This window comes from Mobula hypostoma, assembly GCF_963921235.1.
Source record: "Mobula hypostoma chromosome 22 unlocalized genomic scaffold, sMobHyp1.1 SUPER_22_unloc_1, whole genome shotgun sequence".
In the NCBI taxonomy this organism is placed as follows: Eukaryota; Metazoa; Chordata; class Chondrichthyes; order Myliobatiformes; family Myliobatidae; genus Mobula; species Mobula hypostoma.
The window spans coordinates 331,241-357,093 of record NW_026948152.1 but is presented as its reverse complement, the minus strand read 5'-3'; the positions used below and the strand labels follow the sequence as shown (position 1 = coordinate 357,093).

General features: G+C 42.7%; 1 protein-coding gene across 2 annotated transcripts in view; it reads right to left on the bottom strand.

Moving 5' to 3' along the window:
* Window positions 1–25,493, bottom strand: part of LOC134341300 ((E3-independent) E2 ubiquitin-conjugating enzyme UBE2O) — a 138,869-nt gene extending 113,376 nt beyond the window's left edge. The window contains exons 1-2 of one of the 2 annotated variants that reach the window (XM_063039177.1): window positions 25,144–25,493; window positions 305–367 (exon numbers count right to left, since the gene is read on the bottom strand). In XM_063039177.1, coding sequence (XP_062895247.1) covers window positions 305–367; window positions 25,144–25,461 — 381 coding nt within the window. In that variant the 5' untranslated portion in view covers window positions 25,462–25,493. The remainder of the gene's footprint in view (window positions 1–304; window positions 368–25,143) is intronic. The other variant, XM_063039178.1, reaches the window with a different exon arrangement.
* Between the last annotated feature and the right edge of the window lie 360 nt (window positions 25,494–25,853).

Below are 25,853 nucleotides of genomic sequence, written 5' to 3'. Positions count from 1 at the left end.
CATTTAGCATCTTGTGATCACAATGACATTAATTTCGAAGGAAATATGTAAAAATAGGTCTGGTCTTCTTCTATCCACCCCCTCATCAACCTAGCGAATATGCTGTTACTATTCACAGATCATTTCAAAACTAGCTTCTATTAGATCTACAATGTAACTATCTCTTGCAGTAACATAGGTATCTATCATTGCTGTGGTATGTATGAGTGCAGGATTCAAACAAGAAACTACATGGGAGAGGAAGTGGAAGACAAACTGTATGCAGCATCAGAAAATACAATCATACACTCGTGAAGAAACTTACAGTATTTGGCCCCATACGACGCACCAGATCACGAGGCATTAGTGACCGATCTTCCAGTTTTAGCTATAAAAGAAAATCATAAATTACTTGCAACACCAACTTGCATAAATTAAAATTGTATTATAAAAATCAAGCCAAAACTAATTAAACTTAGCAAATCAATGCTATCAAGAGGGGTGTAATCACCATCACATCAGTGTACCAAAATCAAGTATTCCAATACAATAATAGAATGAAAATGCAACAAAAGACATGATACATCAGCCATGATATTCCAAAATTCACCAATACAGTATTCAAGATCGAGTGCACAGTAAAGACTCCACAGAGTTGGTAGCATTGCGCCCTTTTTAAGGAAATCCTTTTGGAAATGTTAACAAAACATCAGTCAGAGTCAATATAGTTTATTGTAAGTGAAATAGTTTAACAAGATTTAAGTTGAAAGACAAATAGCAAGGTAAAGGCAAATGAAACAACAAACATACAAAATGCTAGAACTCAACAGGTCAGGCAGCATCTATGGAAATGAATAAACAGTTAACAATTGTATTTGTGTTGAGAGATACTGGTTCAGGAAATCCAGAGCAACACAATGTTGGAGGAATTCAGCAGGTCAAGCAGCATTAGGACAGGAAACACAGGGCATCAACCGAACATCTATGGAAATGAATAAACAGTTATGTTTCAGCCTAAGACCCTTCACCACAACTGGAAAGGAAGGGGGAAAGACACCAGAATAAAAAGGTGGGGGTAGGGGAAAGAAGATAGCGGGGTGATAGGTGAAGCCAGATGGGTAGCAAAAGGACTGGAGAGAAAGGAATCTGATAGGAAAGCAGAATGGACCATAGGAGAAAGGCAAGGATGAGGGAACCCTGGGAGAGGTGATAGACCGGTGAGAAAAGGAGCTAGGGCTTTACTCTTTGGAGCCAGCGCCTCTTCCCCAGGGCACCACTGCTCAATACAAGGGGTGGGAAGTTCAAGGGGGATATTAGAGGAAGGTTTTTTTACTCAGAGAGTCGTTGGTGCGTAGAATACACTGCCTGAGTCAGTGGTGGAGGCAGTTACACTAGTGAAATTTAAGAGACTACTAGATAGGTATATGGAGGAATTTAAGGTGGGGGGTTATATGGGAGGCAGGGTTTGAGGGTCGGCACACCAATGTGGGCCGAAGGGCCTGTACTGTGCTGTATTATTCTATGTTCTAAAAGGTCAGAGCGGTGAAAAGAAAGGGCAGGGGAGGGGGGGTTTAAAAACCAAGAGAAAATGATATTCATGCCATCAGGTTGGAGGCTACCCAGATGGAATATAGTGTCGCTCTTCCACCCTGAGGGCGGCCTCATTGTGGCACAAGAGGAAGCCATGGACATGTCGGAATGGGAACGGGAGTTCAAATGTTTGGCCACTGGGAAGTTTTGCTTTTGGCAGATGGAGCGGAGGTGCTCTGAACTGATTGTGCGGAGCCTATTTGAAAAAGCAGTTAGTAATGGCTCAAACATCCAAGTTGCTGGTGAACGCAGCTGGCCAGGCAGCATCTCTAGGAAGAGGTACAGTCGACGTTTCAGGCCGAGACCTGAAACATCAACTGTACCTCTTCCTAGAGATGCTGCCTGGCCAGCTGCATTCACCAGCAAGTTGGTTGTGTGTTGCTTGAATTTCCAGCATCTGCAGAATTCCTCATGTTTGCGTAGTAATGGCTCAAAGGTTGATTATCAAATTATGTATGCAATTGGAGATTAGTCTCCAGATAGCCACGAAACAAAGAAAACCATCAACCTCTTCCTGCACGAAAAAAATTAAATCGTGCAAATGGCAAGAACATCAATCCCAAAACCACGCCCGCACAAAAAAAACTAACAAACCACACCAAATAGCAACAAGAAAGAACAGCCAAATACACAATATAAAAAACAAAACTGAAAGAGTCCACAGTCCAATCCATAAATCGAAGAACTTCAGTAACATTCCCAACAGCATCAAGGGAGAGACACAACACTTGGGCACAACGGCTTTCCATGGGCGCCCTCTGCTCTGCATTGAACGATAGGCTGTCACACAGACACTTTATCCAGCAGCAGCAAGAGGCAGATAGTCAGCATTGAACACACACCTTCCACATTTCCCTCAATGGTTCAATGTATCGTGCTCTGTTTGTGACCTCCAATTAGCACAAACGGTGCATTACAGCTAATTCGAAGTAAAATGCGCTAACTCACAGAATGCAGGCAAAGTTCAGGGTTATATATTTGTATAAAATTGCTCATTCGCCAAAATCAACAGGCTCGTTTTCACCCGAGAGCCGATCCACCATCATGGAAATCGGAACGTGACAGCCCAACACATGCGCACGGCCAGCCTCAGCAACGACACCTACTGGAGCAAAAGGGCAGGGCAGCTCTATTTCGAGGGGTCACATTCTGCTAATCACCATCAACATGTGCAGGATCCGGACAGATCTAACTGCCACCCATCAATAAGAGATAATTAAATCTTATTGTAATGACGTACTTCGAGACACTCATAAAACCCTGTGCTGCAGTCAAAGGACAGCGGTGACTATATCACGTCCATTTAGGACAGCGCCAACCACATCGTCAAGAATAATCAGCATCCTTTGGTGTTAGTGCTTCATATCTTCTATCCAGCATTAGGGTAGAAAAAATGGTCAGCTAATTATGCCGCGTGGAAAGGGAAGGGGGACATTATGGTCAAGAGATGACGCCAAACATCGTCAGGAAGCGACAAGGAGAGGGAGAGAACAAGAATCGGATGAGGCCAGGGTCGCATGACTCCAGGATCAAGCAATCAGGACAAAAAAAGATGAGAGAAGAAGAGACAGAGGAGGAGAGACATGCACATCTCAGGGATCAGAGACAAACAACAAACAGCAGAGGAGATGGAGATGGCGGATGAAAGGGCTGCACATCTCCAGAATGACAAAAACAGGCACAGAAGGAGGAGAAAGGAAGAGACAAAGGAGCTGAGAAATGCACGTCTCCAGGATCAGAGACAAAGACAAACAGAAGAGATGAAGAGACAGGGGAATGAAAGGACTGCACATCTCCAGAATGACAATGAGAGGCACAAGGGTGGCAGATAAACCAGAAATTATGCCATCAAAAGAGTCCTTTGTTAAACAAGGAAGAGCTATATTTGCTTTGCTACTCATCGTTCTTCTTTAATAAACTGAGATTTTCTACTTCAGTTTCCAAAGCAAAGCAATACCAATACCATTCAGGAAAATTTAATGTTCCTTCTGGTCACATCAGATTGCACTACCCTTCTCTCAAAGGGTGCCCCAGTAGGTCACCTCGTTGTCTAGTCTTCCTCTATGCTTTAGTCAGCAAGAAATGGAGTTAATCATAGGCTTGCGCCGTCTCTAAGCTTCTTCGCCTTAAGATCGCTCCCTCTCACCTGCTGGAATTTTCTTGGAGACAGCAAAGTGCTAGATCACTAAATCTCCAAAATGCAAATCGCAGGCTTTAACAGTTCCAGAAACACACTTAAAATAAAAGTGAAATAGACAGCTTTGTGGACTATCTGGAAGATGTCGCCATTTTTCGCTGGTGTAATCTTGACTAGAAGACAACAACGATGGTTTGACCTCAGATGCATTGCAAAAGATGGAAGCACATAGGCAATAGAGAAAAAGGTTTGGTAAATTGATTGTAGGGATAAACAGACTAGTATAGCAACCAGCATTTAATTGCATATGACAGGAATCAGTGACTAGCCCAAAGTCAGCTACAATCAATGTTATTTTTAATTCACTCTGGGGATCTGGATTTCACTATTAAGGACAACAGCAAATATTACTCATCCCAAGATGCCATCGAAAAGTAGTAGAAGATCCTTTCTTGAACCCACACAATCTTTCTCTGAAAATACTACCAGTGTTGTGAGCCAAATCCTCTTGCTGTATTTCTGCAGTTGGCCCACGTGAGTTTCTGGATGGTCACTACTGGTACTTTCATGGAACTAATGTTTATTAGCCACTTAACAATTCATGCCCCAAAGTTGTTTAAGTCTTAGTGGTGGAGGCAGATACACTAATGAAGCTTAAGAGACTACTAGACAGGTATATGGAGGAATCTAAGGTGGGGGCTTATATGGGAGGCAGGGTTTGAGGGTCGGCACAACAATGTGGGCCGAAGGGCCTGTACTGTGCTGTACTGTTCTATGTTCTATGTATGTTCTTACCATAAGATATAAGAGCAGAAGTAGCCCATTCGGCCCATCGAGTCTGCTCTGCCATTCAAACATGACTGATCCAATTCTTCCAGTTATCCCCACTCCCCTGCCTTCTCCCCATACACTGGTTAATCAAGAACCTATCTCTGCCTTAAATACACCCAATGACTTGGCCTCCACAGCCGCTCGCAGCAACAAATTCCACAGATTTACCACCCTCTGACCAAAGTAATTTCTCGGCATCTCTGTTCTAAATGGATGTCCTTCAATCCTAAAGTCATGCCCTATTGTCCTCAACTCCCCTACCATGGGAAATAATTTAGCCATATCTAACCTGTTCAGGCTTTTTAACATTTGGAATGTTAAAATGCTTGAACATGCCATCACAGGCTATTTCATTGCTGAGAATTTCATTGCAATGAAATTCAGCATTTGTACAAATCACCCAGTTGCATGAACAGTATTTCTGTTGTCAGAACAGATGTCTGACAAAGCAAGAAAAATCAAATATTCACTGAAGGTAGTTAGACCTTGTTATTTTGAAGTTCCACAGATTAATGGACAGCAATAAGCCAGACTGGATGTCCTACCTTTTAGCGAATCTAGTTAATTCTCCACATTATCAAATAGATGTCATTACTGCAACTGTATTGAACCAGCTTGGTTAGGAGTGCACTCCAGAACTAGCTGCTGCAATTCATTATAATGCAATAATGCTGGCTGGTCTCCATCTCTGCTGTATCCAGAGGTCTCAGCTATTTCTATCAGCTTCAGTGAAAGGAATCGGCTGAAGATTGGATCAGCCACCTCGTCTTCCCCAGCACTGCACTTATAGCTGAACCTGGCTGCAAATGCATATCAGAAACCAGGCTCCTTCCAGACTGTCTACATCTCATTGACTCAGTAAAGCAGCAAAGATAATCAAAGACCCCTCCCACCCCAGACATTCTCTTCTCTCCCCTCATAAGGCAGAAGATACAAAATCTTGAAAGCACATACCACCAAGCTGCTACATAAACTATTGAATAATTTCCTCATAAGATTAAATGGCCTTTTGACCTTAAAATCCGCCTTATTGTAGCTTTGCACCTTGCATCTACCTGCACGATCTGATTTTATGTACCTCTATTCTTTGGAGCACGGGAGAATGAGAGGTGATCTTATGAAGTCCCAATCTGCGCAACATCTTCATAACCCAGTCCTAAGACCTGACAAAACCCTCAAAGCTCTGCTGCACTCTCTCCTGCTCAAGGACATTTTTCCTATCACAGGATGACCAAAATTGAACAATATTCCAAATTCAGCCTCACCAGTATCTGTTACAACTTCAAAATAATCTTCAGCCACTATACTCAGTGCCCTCACTGATGAAGGCCAGTGTGCTAAAAGCCTTCACCACACTGTATACATGAGATGCTACTTTCAGGAAACCACTCCTCAGTCCATGCTCTATTACACTCCAGGTCCCTACCATTCACTGTCAAAGTCCTACTGTCATTTGACTTCCCAAAATGCAATACCTCCTAGTTATCCAAATGAAACTCAATTTGCCAATCTTCAGCATACTTACAGTCGATCAAGATCATCAAATGCAGGTAACCACATACTTTAATATCATCTGCAAAATTACTAATGTCTTGTCCAAATCACTGATCTAGATGGCAAAAAGCAATGAGCCTAACACCAATTCCTGGGGAACATTAGTCACAGGCTGCCTAGTTTGAAAAACAAGCTGACATATTCCTCGATTTCCTACCATTAAGACAATTGTGTATCCAATTATTCTGGCTAGTTCTCCCTGGATCCTATTTCACAGCAGCCTACCACATGGAAATCATGAAGTCCACATCTACAGACTTGCCAAATCAATCCAGTTGGTTTCTACTTCAAAAAGCTTGTTTGAGAGACAATCTTCCATGCTGATGATGCAGAATCAACATGTTCACCAAATACTTGGATGTCATTCCTAAGAATAAGATATACTGTATATGCATTTGGAGGTTGGTGACCAGTGGTATTCCACAGGGACGCCTACTGAAGTAGGAGGGTGGGTTTGTAAGTCAGCAGGTGATATGAAGGTTGCTGGTGTGGAAAGTTGTCATAGGTTACAACCACATATAGATAGGAGAATTGCCAGAGTTCAAGATTCAATTTTATTTACCATATGTACATCAAAACAGTGGAATGCAACAACCAACACTACCTAAAGATGAGCTGGGGGCTGCCCACACATTCCGGCAGCAACACATCATGCCCACAGACCACAACCCACAACAAAACAAATAGCAATTTAGTAAAGTGCACAGGATCGGAAAAAGCTGCGCTTTGAAGACATGATTGGCTTGGTAGCAGGAAGCAAAGGGTAATGGGAGAAGGTTGTTACTGACCAGTCTGCCAAGTGAAGTGGGCAGATTTTATTCATCCTACCTGGGACTTACAACTTTCCCCTGAATTCCAAAAGGAAATACCCAACCTAGTCAAACTAACTATAGTACTGTCTAAAATGAAGCTCTGAAGGGTTTAGGTATTTCCATATCAGTATGAATAACCAGTGCTTCAGCTTAGACAGTACTACAAGTTCAACCAAATGTACTGATCTGCTGATAGGCATTTTTCCAACCTACTGGAAAAGCCAATGAACAGAATTCTAGATTTTACTTCATTAACACCCCTTTAATTATATACAGTTAACTAAACATTTGTCAACTCTGCATTTTGCTGAACATTCAACACTTCTGTAGCAGTATCCATGCTGCACTGATATTTATTCACACATTTTACTGTTTGAATTTCATCCCAGCAAGGGTACCCAAGGTTCTTCAATGTTAATAGAAACAGCATATCCATCAAAGCCAACAAAGTTAAAGAATTCTAAAGCTTTTTATAGATATTAGAAGGTTGATAGGGAGGCAGGAATAGGAGGAGACGGACTTTGCTCAGCCATGTTAGATCCATGCATCATAGAAAAAGGCCTTTTGGCACAACTCATCCACGCTGACCAAGTTGACTAAGCTAGTCTCGTTACCCTCAAACTTTCCTATCCATGTACCTGTCCCAATGTCTTTCAGGCCTTGTACTTGTATCCCATCTCTGTGCCACCTCCTCTGGCAGTTCTATTAAAAACATCACCCTGTGCAGAAAAAGATATCCCTCAGGGCCATTTTCCCTCTCACTTTAAACCTGAGCCTTCTAGTATTGGACTGCCCTATTCCCTGTGTACATTTATAAACAATAACATCACCCATCAACTTCCTATGCTCCAATGAGAAATTATCTAGGTTATTCACCCTCTCCTTACAACCCAAATTCTCCAGTAACATCTCATAAAATTGGATTGTTCAGAAAACAATTCGTGCTGAGGTACATGGACTTCAGAAGGCTTTTGAAGAGGTCTTACTTTAGTAACTGCTCGAAAAGGTTAGAGCCCTTGGGATGCAGGGAAAATTGGCAAATTGTATTCCAAAAATGGCTGGTAATAAGAAGCAAACATGACAGAGAATTGCATTTGTGGTTGGAAGATTGGCAGTGTAAGCAAGCATGGATCAGTTTTGAGACTTATGTTTATTCTACACAACCAATTTGTATACAAACGTAGGAAGTATGTTTAGACCAAAAGATATAGGAGCAGAAGTAGGTCATTCAGCCCATTAAGTCTGCTCCGCCATTCAATCATGGGCTGATCCAATTCTTCCAGTCATCCCCACTCCCCTGCCTTCACTCCACACCCTTTGATGCGCTGGCTAATCAAGAACCTATCTATCTCTGCCTTAAATACACCCAATGAATTAGCCTCCACAGCTGCTCGTGCCAACGAATTCCAGATTTACCATCCTCTGACTAAAGTAATTTCTCCACATCTCAGTTCTAAATGGACGTCCTTCAATCCTGAAATTGTGCCCTCTCGTCCTAGAATCCCCTAACATGGGAAATAACTTTGCAATATCTAATCTGATCAGGCCTTTTAACATTTGGAATGTTTCTATGAGATCCCCCCCTCATTCTCCTGAACTCCAGGGAATACAGCCCAAGAGCTGCCAGACGTTCCTCATACAATAACCCATTCATTCCTGGAATCATTCTTGTGAATCTTCTCTGAACCCTCTCCAAAGTCTGTATATCCTTTCGAAACCAAGGAGCCCAAATCTGCACACAATACTCCAAGTGTGGTCACACGAGTGCCTTATAGAGCCTCAACATCACATCCCTGCTCTTATATTCTACACCTCTAGAACTGAATGCCAACATTGCATTCACCTGACGAAGTCCTGATGAAGGGTCTCGGCCTGAAACGTCAACTGCACCTCTTCCTAGAGATGCTGCCTGGCCTGCTGCGTTCACCAGCAACTTTTATGTGTGTTGCTTGAATTTCCAGCATCTGCAGAATTCCTGTTGATTGCATTCACCTTCTTCACAACTGACTTTTAGGGCATCTTCCACAAGGACTCCCTAGTCCCTTTGCATCTCTGCATTTTGAATTCTCTCCCCATCTGAATAATAGTCTGCCCGTTCATTTCTCCCACCAAAGTGTATGACCATACACTTCCCAACATTGTATTTCATTTGCCACTTTTTTGCCCATTCCCCTAAACTAAGTCTCTCTGCAGGCTCTGTTTCCTCAATACTACCCACTCCTCCACCTATCTTTGTATCATCAGCAAATTTAGCCACAAATCCATTAATACCACAGTCCAAATCATGGATATACATCATAAAAAGCAGCGGTCTCAACAACCCCTGTGGAACTCCACTGGTAACCAGCAGCCAGCCAGAACAGGATCCTTTTATTACCACTCTGTTTTCTGCCGACCAGCCAATGCTCCACCCATGCTAGTAACTTTCTTGTAATTCCATGGCTCTTATCTTGCTAAGCCACCTCATGCATGACACCTTGTCAAAGGCCTTCTGAAAATCTAAGTACACCACGTCTACTGCATCTCCTTTATCCACCTTGCTTGTAATTTCCTCAAAGAATTGCAGGAGGTTTGTCAGGCAGGAACCATCTTGTCATGTGTCTCCAGATACTTCATAATCTCATCCCTAACAATCGATTCCAACAACTTCCCAACCACTGATGTCAGGCTAACAGGTCTATAGCATTTTTTCTGCTGCCTCCCATCCTTCTTAAATAGTGGAGTAACATTTGCAATTTTCCAGTCATCTGGTACAATGCCAGAATCTATCTATTCTTGAAAGGTCATTGTTAATTCCTCCGCAATCTCTCCAGCTACTTCCTTCAGAACCCAAGGTGCATTCTATCAGGTCTAAGAGATTTATCCACCCTCAGACCATTAAGCTTCCTGAGCACCTTCTCAGTCATAATTTTCATTTCCCTGACACTCTTGAATGTCCAGTATACTGCAGACGTCTTCCACTGTGAAGAATGATGCAAAATACGCATTCAGTTCCTCTGCCATCTCTGCCTCTCTCATTACAATATCTCCAGCATCATTTTGTATTGGTCCTGTATCTACCCACGACTCTCATTTACCCTTTAATATACTTAAAAAAGCTTTTAGAATCTTTTTTGATATTAGTTGCCAGCTTCCTTTCATAATTCATCTTTTCCTTCCTAATGACCTTCTTAGTTTCCTTCTGCAAGTTTTTAAAAGCTTCTCAATCCTCTATCTTCCCACTAGCTCTGGCTTCCTTGTATGCCCTCTTTTGTTTTTACTTTGGCTCTGATTTCACTTGTCAGCCACGGTAGTGTCCTTCTTCCCTTTGAAAATTTCTTATTTGGAATATATCTGCTTTGCACTTCCCTCATTTTCACAAAAACTCCAGTCATTGCTATTCTGCTGTGCTTCCTACAAAAGTCCCCTTCCAGTCAACTTCAGCCAGTTCCCCTCTCATGCCATTGTAATTTCCTTTATTCCACTGAAATACCAACACACTGGATTTTATTTTTCCCCCTCTCAAATCTTAATGTGAACTCGATCATATTGTGATCACTGTTCCCCAAGGATTCCTTAACTTTAAGCTCTCTTATCACCTCCGGATCATTGCACAACAGTTAATCCAGCATAGCTGATCCCCTAGTGGGTTCAACAAGCTGTTCTAAAAAGCCATCCCTTAGATATTCTACAAATTCTCTCGCTTGAGGTCCGGTACTGACCTGGTTTTCCCAATCCACTTTTATGTTAAAATTCCCAACGATTATCATGACATTGCTTTTCTGACATGCCTTTTCTATCTCCTGCTGTAATTTGTAATTCACACCCCAGCTGCTGTTTGGAGGCCTGTACACAACTGCCATTAAGGTCCTTTTACCCTTGCCATTTCTTATCTCAGCCCATAGAGACTACACCTTTCAGTCCTATGTCATCTCTTTCTAATGATTTAATATTATTTCTTATACACAGAGCCACACCCCCCCCCAGCCTACTAACCTATCTTTTTGATACATCGTATATCCTTGAACATTCAACTCCCAATGGCAGCCATCCTTTAGCCAAGTTTCAGAGATGGCCACAAAGTCATATTTGCCAATCTGTCCCCCACTTTTCCTTCGCTACATCGACGACTGCATTGGCGCTGCTTCCTGCACGCATGCAGAACTCGTTGACTTTATTAACTTTGCCTCCAACTTTCACCCTGCCCTCAAGTTTACCTGGTCCATTTCCGACACCTCCCTCCCCTTTCTAGATCTTTCTGTCTCTGTCTCTGGAGACAGCTTATCCACTGATGTCTACTATAAGCCTACTGACTCTCACAGCTATCTGGACTATTCCTCTTCTCACCCTGTCTCTTGCAAAAACGCCATCCCCTTCTCGCAATTCCTCCGTCTCCGCCGCATCTGCTCTCAGGATGAGGCTTTTCATTCTAGGACGAGGGAGATGTCTTCATTTTTTAAAGAAAGGGGCTTCCCTTCCTCCACTATCAACTCTGCTCTTAAACGCATCTCCCCCATTTCACGTACATCTGCTCTCACTCCATCCTCCCACCACCCCACTAGGAATAGGGTTCCCCTGGTCCTCACCTACCACCCCACCAGCCTCCGGGTCCAACATATTATTCTCCGTAACTTCCGCCACCTCCAACGGGATCCCACCACTAAGCACATCTTTCCCTCCCCCCCTCTCTCTGCATTCCGCAGGGATCGCTCCCTACACAACTCCCTTGTCCATTCGTCCCCCCCATCCCTCCCCACTGATCTCCCTCCTGGCACTTATCCGTGTAAGCGGAACAAGTGCTACACATGCCCTTACACTTCCTCCCTTACCACCATTCAGGGCCCCAAACAGTCCTTCCAGGTGAGGCATCACTTCACCTGTGAGTCGACTGGGGTGATATACTGCGTCCGGTGCTCCCGATGTGGCCTTTTATATATTGGTGAGACCCGACGCAGACTGGGAGACCGCTTTGCTGAACATCTACGCTCTGTCCGCCAGAGAAAGCAGGATCTCCCAGTGGCCACACATTTTAATTCCACATCCCATTCCCATTCTGACATGTCTATCCACGGCCTCCTCTACTGTAAAGATGAAGCCACACTCAGGTTGGAGGAACAACACCTTATATTCCGTCTGGGTAGCCTCCAACCTGATGGCATGAACATTGACTTCTCTAACTTCCGCTAGGCCCCACCTCCCCCTCGTACCCCATCTGTTACTCATTTTTATGCACACATTCTTTCTCTCACTCTCCTTTTTCTCCCTCTGTCCCTCTGAATATACCTCTTGCCCATCCTCTGGGTCACCCCCCCCCCCGTCTTTCTTCCCGGACCTCCTGTCCCATGATCCTCTTGTATCCCCTTTTGCCTATCACCTGTCCAGCTCTCGGCTCTATCCCTCCCCCTCCTGTCTTCTCCTATCATTTTGCATCTCCCCTTCCCCCTCCAACTTTCAAATCCCTTACTCACTCTTCCTTCAGTTAGTCCTGACGAAGGGTCTCGGCCTGAAACGTCGACTGCGCCTCTTCCTATAGATGCTGCCTGGCCTGCTGCGTTCACCAGCAACTTTGATGTGTGTTGCTTGAATTTCCAGCATCTGCAGAATTCCTGTTGTTTGCCAATCTGTAGCTGAATTTCAAAATCATCCATTTGATTTCTTACGCTGCATGCATTCAAATATAACACTTTCAGTCCAGTATTTGTTTAGTAAGCTTCCAGATGACAAAAACTTTGGGGTACTTGATAATCATAGTCTTATCAAGTACACCGGGATGATATTGATCAGTAAGATGAACAGAGAAAGAGAAGAAATTTAATCGCATAATATAAGTGCATTTTAGAGGACTTGCAATGACATACAATGAAGGCAGGAATACAGTAACACTAAAATTCTGCTATCTGTGCATTCAGCAATACCAATTGCTCAGCGTCTGACTCAACAATTGACGTTTGCAGCAATTTCTTGCAACTCACCAGATCATGGTTCTCACATCAACTCCCTGGTTGAGTACAGAAATTATAATATGGTGTAACAGCTTAGAAAAAGTGAATTAAAATATATATTGGGGTACAATAGGAATAACATTCAAGGTCCTGAAAATAATGGGGGGGGGGGAGGTTAGGGTTCTGAGAGAGACTGAAAAGATAGCCGATGCATTGGCCACGATCTTTCAATAATCACTTGATTCTACCATGGTCCCAGAGGACTGGAAGATTGGAAATGTCACTCTGCTCTTTAAGGAGGGAAGGAAAGCAAAAGAAAGGAAATAAAAGGCCATTTAGCCTAACTCAGTGGCTGGGAAAGTGTTGGAATTTATTATTAGCGAATAGGTTTCAAGGTACTTGGGAGACTATTGATAAAATAAGTCAACGTCAGCATCGTTTCTGTAAAGGGAAATTTTTCCTGACCAATCTGGAACGTTACAAGCAAGGTGGACAAAGGAGAGAGGCAGTGGATGTCATTTAATTGGATTTTCAGAAGGCATTTGATAAAGTGCCACACGTGAAGCTGCTTAACAAGACAAAATCCTGTGGCATTACAGGAAAGATACTGACAGGGATAACAAAATAGTTGACAGGCAGAAGGCAGCAAGTGGGAATAAAAGGGGTCTTTTCTGGTTGGCTGTCAGTGACTATAGATGCTCCTCAGGGGTCAGTATTAGGACCATTGTTTTTCACATTCTTTGTTAATGATTTAGATAATGGAACTGATGGCTTTGTTGCAAAGTTTGTGGATGATATGAAGATAGGTGGAGGGGTAGGTAGTGCTGAGGAACCAATGCGATTGCAGCAAGACTTAGACAAATTGGAAGAATAGGCAAAAAAGGTAGCAGATGGAATAGTGTTGGGATATGTATGATAATTTATTTTGGTAAAGGGATCAACAGTGCAGAATATTATCTAAATGGGGAGAAGGTTCAAACATCAGAGGTGCTGAGGGACTTGGGAGTCCTCGTGCAAGACTTCCAGAAGGTTAACTTACAGGTTGAGTCTGTGGTAAAGGCAGCAAATGCAATGTTGGCATTTATTTCAAGGGGAATAGAATATAAAAGCAAGGAGATAATGCTGAGCCTTCATAAGACACTAGTCAGGCCGCACTTCAAGTATTGTCAAGAGTTTTGGGCCCCATATCTCAGGAAGGGTGTGTTGTTATTGAAGAGAGTCTAGATAAGGTTCACTAGGATGATTCTGGGGATGAAGGGGTTAACAGATGAGGAGCATTTGGCAGCTTCGGGCCTGTACTCACTGGAATTTAGAAGAATAAGAATGCCGGGGGGGGGGGTGAAGAGAACTCATTGTATCCTACCAAATGTTGAAAGGACTGGGGTGGATGTGGAGAGGATGATTCCTTTGGTTGGGGTATCCAGAACCAGAGGGCACAGTCTCAAAATAGAGGGGCGACCTTTTAGAACAGAGGTAAGGAGGAATTTTTTTTATATAACAGAGTGGTGAATCTGTGGAATGCTCTGCCACAGACTGCAGAGACAGCCAAGTCCGTGGGTATACTTAAAGTGGAAGTTGACAGTTTCCTGATTGGTCAGGGCATCAAACGATATGGCTAGAAGGCAGGTGTATGGGTATGGGGTTGAATGGGATCTGGGTTCAGCCATGATAGAATTGCAGAGCAGACTTGATGGGCTGAATGGCCTAATTCCACTCCTTTGTCTTATGATCTAAGATAGCCAAGATTCCCTTCGTTCATTTGGGGCACTCAGTGATTTAGTTGGAGCATGAGACTTGAACTTTTTCTAACTAGTGCCAGTCACATGCATGTCGTGGGGCCATTAGACACTACACCGTGCTTAGAGCAACCAGTTTTTAAATTGCATCTCTTGCATGTTTGCATTCAAAAAGCAGATTTTTGTCACTAATAGGTAGCAACAAAGCAGTAAGACAACTCAAAATTGTTTTGCTCACTGCGCGTTCAAATATTCAGGATTGGAGATACTGGAAACAGCTGGGAGTGAAAAACTAAATGATTTCAGTACTTCAACTGACTATGAAGAATTTGAAGAATACAATCGTCAGAAGCGTTGTTTAAAGGCAGTTCACTACCTGCATTAGGTGTCTGTGCTGATTTGTTCATTTACAGTCAAAAGAACATGTCAACATATACTTAATGAATTACTCTGTCCATTACTATTAGCAACTAATAGTATTATAGTACTACAGTAGTATTAGCAGTGCTCCAATATCTCATTTAAATACATAATTTGCTACTCAGTTTGATTTTTTTTAAAGTTTTAAACTATTTTCCTGAAACTTCAACTAACTGGGGCAAAATGAACTAGTCCCAATGTATCCCAATTAGCCGGAATCCACTGTACTTTCCCCTAGCTAATGAACACAACCCAATGAAATTTTCATTAGGCCACAAATGGAACACCATTTATTGACCTGGGCACTCCACCTGAAGGTGGCTATAATCGCACTGGACAGAGTGCGGAGATTTACCAAGATATCACCAGCATGGACCCGTTTGGTTATGAGATATAGGATAACCTAGCTTTGTTTTCCTTGGAGCAGAGAAAACTAAGGGCATAACTGATAGATATGTACAAAATTATAACCATATAACAATTACAGCACGGAAACAGGCCACCTCGGCCTTTCTAGTCTGTGCCGAACTCTTACTCTCACCTCGTCCCACGACCTGCACTCATTCCATAACCCTCCATTCCTTTCCTGTCCATATATCTATCCAATTTAACTTTAAATGACAACATTGAACCTGCCTCAACCACTTCTCCTGGAAGCTCGTTCCACACAGCCCCCACTCTCTAAGTAAAGAAGTTCCCCCTCATTGAGGGGGATAGCTAAAACAGACGGCAGAAAACTTTTCCTCCTTGCAGAGGTTTAGGCTAAGAGGCAGGTAGTTTAGAAGGAAGGGCTCCTAGGAAGACCTTTTCCTCCACAGCTCCAATTCCAAAGAGTAATAATGCATTTATTTGCTCACTTTGCCAATTGATTGGGATGTGAAGTAGTAATTGCAATCTGCAGTGTGAAATTAAAATTGTTCTGCACTTAGTTTGAAAAATTACACATTAAAAACATGAAATACTGCAGTGTGTCTATTCCAGATATCTTCTAAACACTGCATTCAACAGAATACTCAGCTCAATTTGCAAGGGTAAATATCTTGTGCTGGAATCTTTTTTTTTAAATGCACAATATTACCATGATGAAACAGTAAAAGGACAAGAAACAACCCTAAACTGGAGATACAAAATAATTTCTACCCACTATTCCCTTTCCTTCATCCAGATTCCATTATTACAGTCTTCCCTGTGACTACAATAATGAGAATCACAGATATAGGAGATAAGCTAATTTGTCTGTATTTAATGCTCATCACCGAGCTATGTCCAGCACTGGAGACCTGCATTCCATCAATAATCCTATTACATGATGAATTTGTATATTTAGACAAGGCATCAGTATATTTATACGTCATTTGTATATTTATATATGGCATTGCCCCTGCAGATCAAGGATAATTGTCAAATCAATATCTCAATAAATTTATCAAGTCACAGAGGTCAGAGCCCTCTGATTCTGCTCGCTGTGAGAGCTGCATGTGAAGACTGTTCCTCCCCTGCACTGCACAACAGCAGCAGTGCTGGGTCACCAGCATACAGCAAGGCATGCACCGTATGCACCAGAAACAATCATTTCACTGATTGAAAAACCATACATTTTGCAATCAGGAAGCTATAAAGAAATATTATAAGATGACGCAGATTATTTAAGTGAGAGATTTAACTTGTGACGTTATTCTCCTTTCAAATACTCTTATTCTCTTTTTAGTCTCTGGAATAAGAATCCAGAGCATACATTCCACATTAAACCTGTAGTTTATGCTCAAATGATCTTAACTTTTATTCAATTACTGGAGTCCATCATTAGAACAACTACATACATATTGAAAACTTCTTTTAAAAACCTGTCATTTACAGCTCTGGGAATCAGTTTAATGTGTTTATCTCTACAATATACACCAAAATATGTGATAATGTGTGATATGTTACTTAAAAAGCATTTGTATTAGGATTTCTGATCAGGCATTGACTCACAGGTCCTCAGAGTTGACATTGAGAAATGACCATCAAGGTTCATTAAACAAGTCTGTTATTCCACAGGAATTTTGTTCACAATGTCAGTTGTTCAGATAAGATTATTCCAAAGCCAGCTCATTGGAGTAAATAATACATTGTGGTTCACATTTTAAAACAGTGCTTCTTTACATTAGTAGTGGCATCCGTTAGTCTCGCGAGACCATGGATCTGCGCCTGGAAAGGTTCTCCAGAGCGCAGGCCTGGGCAAGGTTGTATGGAAGACCGGCAGTCGCCCATGCAGCAAGTCTCCCCTCTCCACGACACTGATGTTGTCCAAGGGAAGGGCAAGGGCCAATACAGCTTGGCACCAGTGTCGTCTCAGGAGCTGCCAGAACAAGGCCAATGGTATTAGTTTATTGACGTCATCTCAACATACAATATTGGTAAATAAGGAATTTCACCTTCTTTTTCCCCAACTTGCTTTGATTTTTGAAACTGTTACACACCCAAGGTTAATAGTTTCTAACACAAGGAGGCTCTCAATGAAATTAGCATCACAATTAAAATGTTAATATACAAGGGTAAGTAGAATAATTCAGCAGAGCAACAGGTCCTTCAATCCACAAATTGAGAATGAAATGTCCAATTCAACTAATCCCATCTGCCAACAGGGTCCATGTCCTTCTATTTCCTGCACATTCATGTGCCTAAGAACCTCCTAAATGTCTCCACCATTGTCCAAGCACACACCACTTAAAAAAAACTTGCCTTGCACATCTTTGATCTTATTTCATCTTAAATGCATGCCTTTTGATATTAGACAATCCAACCCTGGGAAAAGATAGTGCCTGTTTGTCTAGTCTATGTCTTAATTGTATAAACTTTTATCAGATCACCCCTCAGCCTCTGCCACAGCTGAGAGTCAGAGAAAGGAAGGAACAGAAACAGGCCCTTCAGCCTGTCTTGTCTATGTCAAACCATTTAAACTGCTTACTCCCATCAACCTGCACCTGGACCATAGCCCTCCATAACTGGTTCAGCAATAGATTTTAATACATTACCTGAACTATTGTTTGAACTGACTAGTATTTTTAGAACTTGAGTATTTTGTAAAATGGTGATCAATCAAACCTCATTTTAGTGGCAATGAACTGAGAATAGCTATACTTCTATAGGCACGCTTGAAATTCCAGCAAATGTTGCACCATGACCTTGGTGAAAACCATTAACCATACCAGTCACTGTCAAACAGCAGTAATATTTAAGGTGCTTAACCAGAGTATAATCAAACAACCACCAAAAAGTTCAATGGTCAAAGTAATTCATTGAAGTGCCTATACAGGTGTCCCGCACTTTTCGAATGGTCGCTTTACGAAACCTCGCTGTTACGAAAGACCTACATTGGTTACCTGTTTTCGCTAACAGAAGGTGTTTTCACTGTTACGAAAAAAGGCAGCGCGCACCCCAAGCAGCCGCTCCTCCCCAGAACTGCATTCTAGCCAGCATTGCTTAAACACATGCCTGTGAGCAGCTGTTAGCAAGATGAGTTCTAAGGTATCGGAAAAGCCTAAAAGAGCTCATAAGGCTGTTACACTTAGCGCAAAACTAGACATAATTAAGCGTTTTGATTATGGTGAACAAAGTAAGGACAAAGTGAGTTTGGCTTGTGGAAGTTGACGAACATGATGTTGAAGAGGTTTTGGCATGCCATGACCAAGAACTGATAGATGAAGAGCTGATGCAATTGGAAGAGGAAAGGATAACAATTAAAACCGAATGCAGTAGCGAACGGACCAAAAGTGAAGTCGTCCTGGAACTGAACACGAAGCAACTGCGTGAGATTTTCGCTGCAATTGACAATAATGATTGCAGAAAAGTACGACTTTAATTTTGAAAGGGTACAGAGGTTTAGGGCATATTTGCAGGATTGTTTGAGTGCTTACAAAGAACTGTACAATAGAAAAATGCGCGAGGCTAAGCAGTCAAGCATACTGTCGTTTTTCAAGCCTTTCACATCAGCCACAGCAGACGATGAACCTCGACCTTCGACATCGAGGCAGACAGACATAGAAGAAGATGACCTGCCTGCCCTGATGGAAACAGACAACAATGAGATGACACCCCAGTGTCCTACCACCCCAACCCCCGTGTCGCGGACCGATACATTGCCGCAGAGAATGCAGCAGTAGCCGGGACGCACCCAACACATCTTTTAAAAAAAAGCTGAAATAAACAAGCTAATTAATTAGCTGCCACCCAGCACTTAATTAATTAGCTTGTTTATTTCGGCTTTTTTCTTAAAGATGTGCTAGGTGCGTCCCGGCTACCGCTGTACCCCTGTATGCTTCGCGGATCCGTATCAGTCAGCGGCCTGGAGGTTGGGGACCACTGCACCACCCCAGCCTCCGACAACTCAGCCTAACACACCATCATCAGTGTACTCGGCGCTGTCTTCCCGATTCCAGTAAGTGATACTACACTGTACATACATTATTTCTACTTTATATAGGCTGTGTATTTTTATGTGTTATTTGGTATGATTTGGCAGCTTCATAGCTAAAGGTTACTGGAGAGAGTGTTTCTGCCAAGAGCACTTGTGTGAGATTTTCGCTATGGAGAACAGTGCAGCAATGATTGTAGAGAAGTATTTCTACTTTATATAGGCTATGTATTTATCATATCATTCCTGCTTTTACTATATGTTACTGTTATTTAAGGTTTTATGTGTTATTTGGCATGATTTGGTAGGTTATTTTTGGGTCTGCGAACGCTCACAAATTTTTCCCATATAAATAAATCGTAATTACTTCTTCGCTCTACGACATTCCGGCCTACGAACAGTTTCATAGGAACGCTCTACCTTCGGATGGCGAGGGAAACCTGTATGTCACCACACACTACCCTGAGATTCATTTCAAAAACTTGGAATTTAATGATCTTTAGATGATGGAATATCAACCATACGAACTCAAAATGCTCAGTCAAGGCACTATTGCAATATAGATTGAATATTACATTACTGAAGGAACCACCTGCATAATCTCAGAAGGAACACATTTCACCTTTACATTCCTCCTTACAAACACATCAACTTTATGCTCAATATCTGATAGGCTCTACCCAAGTTTAATTTTGAAGTGCCACATAACAGACTTAGGGTAATGGGGAATTTAAAACATATCAAAGAATTGTATTTACTTTCTCAATTTCAAACAATTTCCATGCAGAAATTAATTTCAAATGTTGTAATCAACACTGATCATCAGAAAATAGAATCACTGGGTGACAATGCCAGTAGTACATCAAACATTAGAATATTAAAATCAAATTGAAATCAAGATTAAATGCAACATTACACTGGCATTCAAAACAAAAGGAAATAGTTTTACAAGTCAAGTCGCTTTTTTATTGTCATTTCGACCATAAACTGCTGGTACAGTACACAGTAAAAACGAAACAACAACCCTCCAGGACCCTGGTGCTACATGAAACAACACAAAACTACACTAGACTATGTGAGACAGCACAAGGCTACACTAGACTACAGACCCACACAGGACTACATAAAGTGCTCAAAACAGTGCAGGGCAGTACAATAAATAATAAACAAGACAACAGGCACAGTAGAGGACAAATTACAATACAATAATAAATGATGTAGATGTCAGTCTAGACTCTGGGTATTAAGGAGTCTGATGGCTTGGGGGAAGAAACTGTTGCACAGTCTGGTCGTGAGAGCCCGAATGCTTCGGTACCTTTTGCCAGATGGCAGGAGGGAGAAAAGTTTGTGTGAGGGGTGCGTGGGGTTCTTCACAATGCTGTTGGCTTTACGGGTGCAGCTTGTGGAGTAAATGTCTGTAATGACGGGAAGAGAGACCCCGATGATCTTCTCAGCTGGCCTCACTATCCGCTGCAGGGTCTTGTGATCAGAGACGGTGCAATTCCCGAACCAGGCAGTGATGCAGCTGCTCAGGATGCTCTCGATACATTCTCTGTAGAATGTGGTGAGGAAGAGGGGTGGGAGATGAATTTTTCTCAGTCTTCGCAGAAAGTAGAGACGCTGCTCAGCTTTCTTAGCAATGGAGCTGGTATTGAGGACCAGGCTCCCAATGAGACACATCTGTTATTTTATTGGAGTCTTGATGTTTCTTATGCTGCTAGATTCATATGTTTATGTGGGAAATCTGCACGATCAGATGGTATCTATTGCAGAGTTCTCAGATTTCCCAAGGGTATGAGAAATATGCAAAAGGACAACGCATCATATAAAGAATAAAGAAACTAACCAATTCCTAGAGCAATTCTATGAGAAATAATATAAAGGTATGAGAAACACCAGCTATCTGCAAGGATAGCAAATTTCCCAACATAGGTAATACCATTTGGAGGAGTTCGATGTTGCAGTTTTCAGAAAACATTTTGCAAGATGCCTTCAAAAAGTACTATTAAACAAGGGTACTCATGATAAAAAATATTAAGCAGCACAAATAGATCAGTAACAATGGTACAGAAATCTGATCAAGAGTGCAAAGACCTAAGAATGGCTACAGCACGGAAAGAGGCTATTCAGCCCATTGAGTCCAAACTAACTCGTGTACAAGACCAATCCATCTATCCTCATTCTCCATGCCTCTGCACAAACTATCCTTTCAGACTTAACTAGTATGCTTCTGAACAACTGAATCGGTCTCCACTGCTACACCTGGCAAATATATACCACAGCCCAAACACCTTTTGAAAAAATAAATCCTTCCTTTTGCTTATTTGCTGAATTTTCATTTTGTGCCCTCAGTCCTTAATCTGGCTGATGAGAACAATTTTTATCCAATGTTTACGGCTCATGATTTTAATTCAAGCCTGTTTCAATAACTCCGCTTTGCCAGTCTATTCACACATCTAAGGGCATCAGCCCAGAACCATTTTACTGAACATCTCTGAACTTTCAGCTCCATATTTGCATTGTTACGAACGTACACCATGCAAGTTGCAGCCGAACACTCAAAGTTTATCAACCATTTGTTCACACATGTATACAAAGTGCAGCATGTAAACTTTGTTTAACCACTTTGTCAATCTGCATTCAACAAACCACAAATACGTATACCCCTTCAGAATTTATATCCTTCAGATTTTGTTAATGAAGTTATCATTAATGAGAATGTGCAATTATGATTATCGTAAAGCCACAAATGTGGATGCTCTGATGCCCATACACATTTACATACTGAAGTTATTTTACTGATGCCAACTTCGAACCAGAATAAACGAAATAAGACAGACACAGCAGCTAAATTTAGACAAAGGTTGTGAAATACTTTTTTAAAAATTAAAAAAAAATTAAAAACCTAATCAGCAACTTGCAAGACTGGAGTTGCAAAGAGACGGGTGATCCAAAGGCCTAGACTAAACATCCAGATATTGGATGTCCAAATCCCACCATAGAAATTGAGATGATGATTTTATTTAAATCTGGAATTGAATCGATAAGCAGTGTACTTGCAGAATCCCAACTGGTTCATCCAATGTCTTGGGAGGGAATCTAGCCTTGCCGGTCTGGACTTGCAATTGAAAGAAAACAAGGATGGGGAAACAGAATTAGAGCTAACAGTCTTGTTTTGTCAGACTTTTGTACTATTTTATCAAACTCTCAAAACAAGGTAGGCCACATATTTCATTACTAATTGGAGTGGAGAGAAAGAAGTCTTCCAATGTCAGCAAATTACTTGATGCAAAGATTAGCACTTATCTTTGCGTAAATTGAAGGTTGCACTAGGTTGTACTGTACAGGTGACACCATGTGTGGATTGCCAGTAGCATTAGCCTTAATGGGGACCATCAACTTGCCTATTTAGTGCAAATTCCAAGCCCAAAATCCTCACATAATCTGAATCAGGTTTAATATCACTGGCATTAGTCGTTAAACTTGTTTTGCAGCAACAATACATTGCAATAAAACTATGAATTACAATAAGCACAAAAAGAAATATAAATTAAATTAGTGCAAAAAGAGAAGGAAAATAGTGAGGTTGTGTTCATGGGTGTATTGTCCATTCAGAAATCTGATGGTGCAGGGGAAGAAGCTGTTCCTGAAACACTGAGTGTTTGATGGCAGCAATGAGAAGGAGGCATGTCCTGGTTGGAGGGACAGGGGGGGGTCTTTAAAGATGGATGCCATCTTTTTGAGGCATCACCTTCTGAACATGCCCTGGACGCTGGGGAGGCTAGCACCCATGATGGAACTGGCTGAGTTTACAACTTTCTGCAGCTTTTTCTGATCCTGTGCACTGGCCTCTCCATACCAGACGGTGATGCAATCCGCTAGAATGCTCTCCGCAGTACATTTGTAGAAATCTGTGAGACTCTTTGGTTACATATTAAGTCTCCTCAAATTCCTAATGAAATATAGCTGCTGTTGTGCCTTCTTTGTAACTGCATCAATATGTTGAGCATAGGATAGATCTTCAGAGATGTTGACACCTAGGAACTTGAAACTTCCCACCCTTTCCACTGCAGGTCCCTTGATGAAGACTGGTGAGAGTCCTCTCGACTACCCCTTCCTGAAGTCCACAATCAATTTTACTGACATTGAATGCAAAGTTGCTGCTGTAAAGCACTCACTCCTGTACGCCTTCTCATCACCATCTTAAATTCTGTCAATAGTTGTGTCATCAGCAAATTTATCAATAGCATTTGAGTTGTGCCTAGCCACACAGTCATGGGTGTAGAGAGAGAGTAGAACACTGGGTTAAGCAGACATCCTTGAGGTGTGCCAGTGTTGATTATCAGCTAGGTGGAGATGTTACTGCCAATCCACAGGCTGTTTGTCTCCCGGTGAGGTCAAGGATCCAGTTGCAGAGGGAGGTACAGAGGGCCCAGGCTTCAGAGCTTTTCGATCAGACCTGTAGAAATGATTGTGTTAAACACTGAGCAGTAGACAATAAACAGCATAATGACGTAAGTATTTGTATTGTCCAGGTAATCCAAGGCTGAGTGGAGAGTCAATGAGATTGCATCTGCTGTAGACCTTTTGTGGCAATAGGCTAATTGCAGCAGGTTCAGGTCCTTGCTCAGAGTTGATTCTAGCCAGGACCAACCTCTCAAAGCACTTCATCATAGCAGAAGTGGGTGCAACAGTCACCCTGCTCTTCTTGGGCACCGATATGATTGTCACCCTTTTGAAGCAGCTGGGAAACCGACTACAGCAGTGAGATTGAAGATGCCCTTGAACACCCCAGCCAGTTGGTTGGCCTACCACCTTCACCATCAAGGCCTGTTGCAAGGGCTCACCCCTTGAAAAATACTGTTGGCCTCCAAGACAGATCAGAATCACCAGAAGCTGTAAGGATTTGCAAACATGTAGTTTTGCTCTCCATTTCAAAGCACGCATAAAAGATGTTTAGCTCATCTGGGAATGAAGCATCATGTCAGGTTTCGCTTTGTAGAAAATAATGGCCAAGCTGACATGCATCCGATTCTGTCTCTAATCTTAATTGGAATTGTTTTTTTTGTCTTAAGATAGCCTTCCATGGGTCATACCTGGACTTCTTGCATAGTTCTGCATTCACCTTTCAATTTCACTGCAATGAGGTAACCCAATCTATTCATCTCACAGACTAGAATGTATTAGCCCAAATGACGACATAAAAAAATACTTCGAGAAGCATAAATTTAACAAAAGTCTCTTAGACAAACAGCATGAGGACCAACAACACAAACAAGCTGATGCACAAACTGCATCATATCCAGTGGCATCATGCCCATTATTCTAAAAAAAATACTGCCTTCAAAAACTCAAGTTTCTGCTTTCTATTCTCAGAAGACATGGACTTCCCTATCAATACTAGCAGTTATTGTTTATCCCTAACAGCCTCCGATTTCCAAAATGATCTGAAAGGCACGCAGCTATATTCCTTCATTGAGCAATGACATAACCTTTAACGGCATAAGTAATGCTCACCACTGAGGTTACCTCGTTCACCCATATTTATGCCCACTCATCGTAAAGAGGAAATTCAATCGCGGCCCAATCTGATAGCGGCATCAACTAGATGAGCTAAAATTCTGCTTCTGTACCACCACACTCAGATTCCAGGCTTCAGGGTGCTCTCGGCCGAGCGTCTGCAGGAACACCTCGTGGGCTAGGCACTGCAACACCGAGCGCCAGCCCCTCCCTCTGGCCCACCCGCCCACACCCGTTATCAACGCACCTTGACTTCCTTCACGTCCTGCTTGCCTCCCTCCGGGTACCACTGCACCCGCACGTAGCCCTTCTTGAGCGGCCGCTCGCGGCCAGTTCCCTCCTCGTCCGTGTCCGAGCTCTCGCCACTGCTCACCTCGCCGTGAATCAGGCCGACGATGCCATGCCGCAAGGCCCCCTTGTAGGTGCCAGACACCAAGTCATCGACGAACAGGAGGCGCTGGTTGCCCGGAGCTGGGGACTGCGCGGGGGACGCTGCGGAGAGTACTGGCGTCTCGGCAGCCGGAGCCGGAGCAGCGGCAGCCGCACAACCTGCATCCGCATCCATCACCGCTGCACCCAGAAGCCGGGCCGCTCACTCGCCGCCGCTTTACGTAGACGCATAGTGACGTCATGGGACGTTGTCCCGGACGCCACTGCTGACCAATCAAAATGTTTAACGACTGGTCAACGTTGAAATGGGATAGGCTAACGCGGATAATGACAGGAGGATGTGTCGGCAGAGGGCTCCGCCCAATAGGAGCTCCGCCTTGTCGCAGGCTCCGCCTCCTTTCTAGACCACGTGCGACTGCACTGCTGTGGTGTGCACGGTTGCGGGCGCGGGCACGAGCACGAGCACGAGCACGAGCACTGTAGGGTGACTCGCTCAAAATGTTGGAGCGCCTGTGCAGGCCGGGCAGCCGCCATAGAAAGCAGCCCCTTTATCAAGATCAAACAACA